The sequence below is a fragment of the Penaeus chinensis genome, chromosome 32 (genome assembly GCF_019202785.1).
Source record: "Penaeus chinensis breed Huanghai No. 1 chromosome 32, ASM1920278v2, whole genome shotgun sequence".
In the NCBI taxonomy this organism is placed as follows: domain Eukaryota; kingdom Metazoa; phylum Arthropoda; class Malacostraca; order Decapoda; family Penaeidae; genus Penaeus; species Penaeus chinensis.
The window spans coordinates 30,980,061-30,987,560 of record NC_061850.1 but is presented as its reverse complement, the minus strand read 5'-3'; the positions used below and the strand labels follow the sequence as shown (position 1 = coordinate 30,987,560).

The 7,500-nt window shown below is 35.5% G+C and overlaps 1 protein-coding gene across 1 annotated transcript in view; it reads right to left on the bottom strand.

Annotated features, from left to right (window-relative positions):
* The window catches only part of LOC125042666 (rab5 GDP/GTP exchange factor-like), an 18,594-nt gene that overhangs the window by 1,467 nt on the left and 9,627 nt on the right, over window positions 1-7,500 (bottom strand). The window contains exons 3-11 of the mRNA XM_047638461.1: window positions 5,602-5,762; window positions 5,375-5,463; window positions 5,070-5,235; window positions 4,711-4,840; window positions 4,503-4,600; window positions 3,956-4,215; window positions 3,550-3,681; window positions 3,219-3,329; window positions 1,173-1,298 (exon numbers count right to left, since the gene is read on the bottom strand). Of these exons, the coding sequence (XP_047494417.1) occupies window positions 1,173-1,298; window positions 3,219-3,329; window positions 3,550-3,681; window positions 3,956-4,215; window positions 4,503-4,600; window positions 4,711-4,840; window positions 5,070-5,235; window positions 5,375-5,463; window positions 5,602-5,762 (1,273 nt within the window). The remainder of the gene's footprint in view (window positions 1-1,172; window positions 1,299-3,218; window positions 3,330-3,549; window positions 3,682-3,955; window positions 4,216-4,502; window positions 4,601-4,710; window positions 4,841-5,069; window positions 5,236-5,374; window positions 5,464-5,601; window positions 5,763-7,500) is intronic.

Sequence of the window (7,500 nt, the reverse complement as noted above, 5' to 3'; positions counted from 1 at the left end):
AAAAAAAAAAAAAAAAATGATTTTTAATTTAAATTAAACATTACAAAATTTAAAATTACTCTCCAATCAAACACCCATTTTAACTTCACATTTTTTCATGAACTAAATTGACATAAATCAATCGTCACTATAGATTTAACAACGAAGTTTAATAAGAAAAAAATGGAAACCCTTTCAGTTCAGTGGCATTATTTTAATCAAGTAAAAAAGTCAAGTCTTGATGATCTTCAGGTACATATACTTGTCTTATACATACCCAACTAACTAATTCACCAGTCAAAGCATATGCAAACTGTACCTAATAACCCTATTTTTTACTTTCTCCAATAAGTTATTTACTTTATATAGCTTGAAGATAAGCACAAAGTCCTTCCCTCTAGACCAAGGGTCAGCAACCTTTTTCATCTGTTGACCCTCACGAAGAACCAAATGGCTGGGGTCATCACAGTTGTCCCCTGAATACTTTTATTACCCTTGTTGCCAGCCCTTGCTCTAACTAATCAATCTAAATTCCCATAAGAAACACCAACAACAAACACCAACAAAACTTTCCTGAACACTAAAAACACAGAAGATAAAGATATAAGAACATGAAATAGGAAACCTTCATTTATACAATCTAGCTCACTGCTATTTCAGAAAGCAAACACCTGCACATTTCCTCCAAACAAGCATGTGCCTCCCCTATGGCTAGTGTTACATCACCTCCAAATTTCACCTTTTCTTGACATCCCGATTAGGTGCTTCCAACTTCAGCATTAAGGTGAGGTTCTACAGACTGAGGAAGGAGATGAAAACAAAAAAACAGAATTTTCATGCATTTGATTCAGCTCATAAGAGGTCTAACAAAAATTTCCCTCTCACAATTTGTATAAAAAGGGGGATATAATAATGCTACTTAAATGTACGGTGAGTTAATCAAACTAACCACAAAACATACATAAAAATAAATATAACTGAGAAAGACTGAGAAAACAAGTCCTCGCAAAGTTTAAAATAAAAAAGCAGTGCATGTCAGTAATAGGGAAAAAAAACAAGTCATTTTCATCTGCAGTAACAGAAGTACAGAAATGCCTAAAACCAAAAACTATGTACTATGTCCCACCCAAACCTTACTGGATGCAGTACAGTGTAACTATTACAGATTCATCCAAGCCTTTTGCATGATCTACCTGAGGTGTGAGGGGAGGTGGGAGAAGGTCTGATGCTGGAACCTCTTCATCGATGTTGGCTTGACGTGGACGAATGTGTAAGGGTGTCCTCTCCATCACAGCTGTCACCTCTTTTGTCACATTTGTCTAGGGTGTTTAGAATAAAAATTATGTTTCTCTTTGCAATAACCCCTTGGATCTGGTTGCTTCATGCAATCTCTTGGGCCAAAATATGGGTATTAGGCTTAAATGAGCAGTTGCTCTGATGGGTGCACTGCTTGTAGGCTAGGCGTATACAAACACTTGCGTGTAGTGACAAGAATCTATGCCTTCCCTCTGCACAGATATTTTCTGTTTTTATGCATAAGCGTTTTTAGTTGTTTTGTGCCATTTTATGATGTACATATTTGTCTGTTGATTGCCTTATCCAGATGGTAATAGACAGCTTTCCTTGCACAGACTTGCATATTCTGGCCGCTCATGTAAGCCTGATGCCCAGATTTTTGGTCATCTGATTGCTGGGAAGAATCAGAACTAAGGGGTTGAGAGAGCAACCCATGAGAAAATTTATATCATTTCCACAAATTATTTTATGAACTATTTTTTATATTAAATCAGTGTTCCGGCATTATTTCCTGTGATTAAGAAACTATGAAAACGGATTAAGATCATCCCTGAACGTCAACAACTAGCTGGATACTCTATCAACCATACTCAAGGTCTAGGTGGATCTAGGTACATGCATTATCCACTGCAGTACTATTGCATCAATTTTGTCTAAACACAAATAGCTCCACAAGTGCTTCATTACCCTTGATGACGGGTGAAGAAAATTAAAAAAAAACAAAAAAAAATCTATGCTCTGGAGATCAATGGCAACACTCCAACTTTGAGCGTGGGAGTTTGGTACATCAAGCCAAATCACCAGCTCGTAGCGCTTTGGCGTGCCGCCTCAGAGTACAGCCGCACACCACAGATTGAGCAGTTTGTTTTGACGCCTCATGGCGTGACCTGTCAACCTGGCCTCAACCATTTACCCTATTCTTTGAATTTTCCAGGCATGGCATGAATAAACACAACCATGTTCTCTATAGGTGAAGAGTCAGAGTATAAAGAAATCACCTGCTCTCAATGTACCACACTTTTACAAATTCTGACCATCCTGAGGGACTTTACAATGCACTCAATCAAATTAATGGACCTGAATTATCACTTTGGGGCAAGCCCCCTTCAGTCCCTCAGCACAACTAGCCAAGGATGTGGTAACATGATTGCCTGCATCTCCTGAAGGCCACAATATTGAAATCACTGTTGGCAGCTGCAATCTTTGAAATGCAATACTTATATTCACAATGAATAAGATCCTAACAGATCAACATGAACTTGGTGTTGGCAGCTATAATGTCCTAAAAGAAACTCAACATTGCATACACAAAAAAAAAACTGAAAATACCAAATGCTACATTTAATATTGATTACATGAAATATATTAAGTGTTACATATTTTTGTTTCATGAAACCCATGTTTAGCACTTTCACTTCCAACACTATTAATGCAATAACCATGTTCTATAATACAAGTTGTGGCCTATGCTTAGTGTATGCTTCCTTCCAAGCAGAATAAAAGCTTTATATATATATATAATATATATATATATATATATTTTGGGGGGAGCTCTGTAGTTCTGAATTATTTCACAGTGACTTTAGTTATGGATAAAAGGTTGGAATTAAAAGCCTACATCATCTTCTGTACCCTAAGATATATTATCTTCACTCTCTTAACTGTGGATTGCAAATTTACCCTTTTTGATTCCTTTCCATGGGTTACTATTATCAGCAAAATAACTTAATTTCTTGGCAGGATGACAAAGCAGTTTCAAAGTAAAGCAACTTTTATATTCTCTATAATATTTAATTCAAATCTCTATTTTAGAATCCCTTTTCCCCAAGTCTGGTAATATTACACAAATCAAAATTACAAATAACTGTCTTCAAGATAAATAATCATTTGGACATATCTTTCCAATTCCTATTTGCAGCATTCCAATCCACCATTTCACTAACCTCTAAGCTGTCCATCTCATCAATCAGTGTGTCAGATTCTGTCATGAGACGATCCATGCGCGTCTTCAGGTCATCCAGAGTCTTCAGATTTTGCTGCATGACCCTCATACCCTTAATAAATAAAAATAAAAAAAATTATATTATTAGGAATAAAGTGAGGCAGTGCATGAAGTTAAATTTAGTTACCACAGTAAATTTCTGCTTCAGTATTATTACTATCACCATGGTTTATAGCAAAATTCAACATGCAAACTGATAATTCTCCCTTCAGAAACTGTCCCACTGAAAATTAACCAGCATGTCTTGACTCACAAGGAGAAGGATGACTTACCTCGCACAGCCACGTGTCCCCATCCAGAGCATTAGGGGGAAGAGCTTCTCCAGACATATAGCGCTTGAATTCATCCTCTGTCAGCCCCAAGCTTTCTGCAGTTAACTTTTCAATAAATGCAACTGCACAGCACTGCAAAAAGAGTCAGGGGAAAATGAGATTCTGTCTTCCTTAACTAAAAGGTTATGGGATAGTTACTTTTAAACAGTAAGACTCTCTGCTCTTATACATATCCCTTTTAGGAAGTTTTAATTATCAAAACACTGATTCCTCCTTGTTTTCATGAAAAATGTTTACGTCTTCATTCACTAAATTCTCTCCCATCTTATATTACTGCACATTACCAATCAAAAAAAAATTTGCCAATGCCACCCCCAATATCAAAATCAGTGACTGAAAGACTTACCAGATTTGTAAAAAAATATCCAGCTTCACCACTCTGAAGCGTTGTCTGCTGTGCAAAACTAGTAATGTATAAAATATTGCTGTGTAACAATGGAGGATTTGCTTGAAGAACACAGTATATTAGAGCTGGAAGGAAATCATCAGCTGATGCAGGGGTTCCCCCTTTGGACAGTTTCAAGAGATTCAGGACATGATGACTAGACGACACAAGGCATTTCAGCTTGTCTGAAGGGACACGTTTACTGTTGACGTCAATCAGTTCTGTAAAGGAAAGCCAAGATATAAACTTTTTAAATTTTTAATTGATAAATATAAATATGAATTATAAAATTTGAGTCAATAAAACAATAACTAACCAAAGACAAAAAATTAATATTCAATCTGATGTCTGATCATGTAGTAAATATGTAAACAGATAACCTGATATTAACATGTAAACTCAATTCCAAAAATGTAATCTCCATTCTATAAATATAAACTCAATTCTATTGATGTAAACTAAATTTCATAAGTCATAAGCATAAACTCAATTAGAAAAACTATCTCACCTGTGATCACAAGATCTAGAGCTTCACGCACTTCCTCCTTTGTCTCATCAACACCACACTCCAAGTGCTGGCTGCTGACCCAAGCCAAGCTGCGGATTCTGGAGAGAAGATGTGTTTGGTTATGTCAGCTCTCACTCCCCTTCTCATAAAAGGTCTCTGTAAATATTCCCATAAAATGAAAAACAGAAAGCAGAAAACAAAACCTTACCTGTTCTGAATAGCAAGATCCTTTTCTTCAGAGATAGCATTAACAGCACCAATAAACGCCTTGTACAGCCTGGTTGTCACATATCGTTCTGTGAGCTCATTGATTCTATCAATCTGATCCTGTGTCAGTTCTGTTATTCCAAGAGGACATGAATTAATTGGGGATCACATTCTTTCAACTTCTCTGACCAAAATCATGATGGTAAAATCTTAATCAAACTATTCATAATACATGAATAATGCATGTGTATTTCATATGTTATATATATGCACACAGACAATTAGTTTCTTGAGAGAAGACAGCATCTGGTATGAAGCACATATATGTGGAAGATCATATTGAAATTGAAAGTAACTAACCTTGATAAGAACTCTGCATAGTGATCATTTCATTCATGGAGTTGTAGAAGTCATGCACCTGTTCTCCAGACTCATCAACTGACTGAAACTCCACACAGCGTAACATTTTCTCCACAAACGTATTAATCTGCTTGCTGACCCTCACTTGCACATCTTTGTTCAGGGTCTAAGGAGGAATAATGCAGTAATGTAAAACAAGCGCTTATCATCAATATCACGCGGGTAATACCCAATAAAGGATATAAGATTCTTCACACTACACATCTTTACCAATTTTTCAACCCACAACTGTTATTTCAACCTACTTTTAGGAATTCATTGAACTCCTGACCAACACTCTGGGACTCAAAACTGAGTTGTCTGGTTGCTTTCCACTGCTCTGCCTTATTTGGGTCTTGAAAGAGAATGAAACAGAATATCTAAGAAGTTAAATAAATTTTTAAAAACATAATATTCTCTTCTGCATCAGTTTATCTAAATATAGTCTCTTAGAAGACAATTTCACAAAATTTGCCACACAGACTAGACTAACCTTTATTACTCTGTGATTTCCTAAAGATCGATTTCACAGCTTTTGTTCTTTTGTCAAGCTGCTGTCGCCTTTTTTCTTCAAAGCGATCAAACTTGCGGCTCATCAAAGAAGTTGCCGTTGATGTCAGCTCAGAAACATCACTGACAGAGCGGCTCACCTTACTAGATAAGCAAAAGTAAAAAGTTGAGTCAGATTCAGGAAAAATTTGTCAGTAATGCATAAAATTTATCTTTAACCCATAAACTGTTGCATGCCTCTTGAAAACATGGCTGGAAAATGCTGTCCATTAACTACCAATCCTGTACTTTTTCATGGGGTTGCTAACACTAGTTGGCATTCTTATTGTTCATATTTAGTCCATTTTATCCTAGCTGTGATCATGAAGTGAAAGACCGGATTTCCTCAGATCATTGCAATATTGTCAACTGAACACAAAACAAGCAATACACTGTATATAAAATAGCAGAATCATTTTATATGATCTATGTTTCCATAAACCTCTTACAGCATAAAATGTAACAAACCAGAAACTCGAGAAAATTAAACATATGCCATGAAAAATATGTTGTAGGATATAGGAATCATTAACCCCAAAATTTCTTATATTGCCACTACTAATGTCAATAACATTATAGTAATTATAATGTCTATAATAAAGAGAAATACCATCGAAATCGATAGAATTAGTAAAAAAAAAAAAAATTCTTGCAGATTCAAGGAAAGGTGAAATCAGGTAAGGTCACAAGGTCTACTAATCGACTTCTTTGTGGCTATGCATTTGCAGAGCCACCTATGTGCAGACATTTCACAAAAAAAATCTAAAATGAGCACAGCATTTTCCCAGCAATGTTGGGTTAATTAAAACATGTTCACAACTGTAGCAGAAGATATATAAATAATAACTAAATATCACATCAATCAATAATAGATCTAAAAGCATGCAAGTACTATTTCTTTTCTTTTTTATTCCATATTTGAAATATTTAATACAACGGGAAAAAATAACAATATATTACCGTAAATGTACAGCATCAATTTCACTAAAGGGATCAAATTCTTGCGACATTGTGGCTTACCAATATCTATCACACACTACAAGAATCTTGTTCAAAATAAGAGCTTTTTAGCCTAATTTCTTTTCTGTAGTCACATTCATATTCTGTATGCAACCTTAATCATGTTACTGAAAAGGCAGTGTCCAGCCATACATTCAGAATTATAACTTCCATTCTGCTTGCTTGTATACTATGTACAATCCATATAATATATTCTGCAATGCTTGGTAATGCACTCACAAAGACAAACCAAGACAAAATTTCTTGCTTTTCTTATCCTTTCAAATGAAGAACTGGTTTTGAATTTATGTGTAAACACTAAATTGTTGGCACTAAAAGAAGACCAACTCTGTATTTCTGCCATTTTATCATGACTAGCATTCCCTATTGTTCCCTATTTATCATTCATACACAAAGGGTCAGCCCACAAGATAACAATCAGACACTTAAACATAAAGTACACTCCAGCTGATACCAGGCCACGAGGGAGCTGTTCCTGCCACCCAATCTTAAGCAAGCTCAGTGTAACTGTGATGCAGACTGAACCTGGTGTTGGCAGCATAAGCACAAGCAAATGAGGTGATGTCATATTACCATGACAATTGAAATTCAAGTATTGTTCTTCTACATCATAACTCCTTTCTAAAAAAAAAAATGACCTTATTTTCTCTGTATTATGAATTCAACCAAATATTTGCAACCTCATCCTCATTATACTCAATAGGATAAAGGTAAGGAAGACACATCTTCCTACTACTGCTCTACACTATAAAGGTAAATGAGAATGTCTTTAAATTCATCAACAACTACAACGTAATAAAAATTCAACTTGCAAATGCTGGAG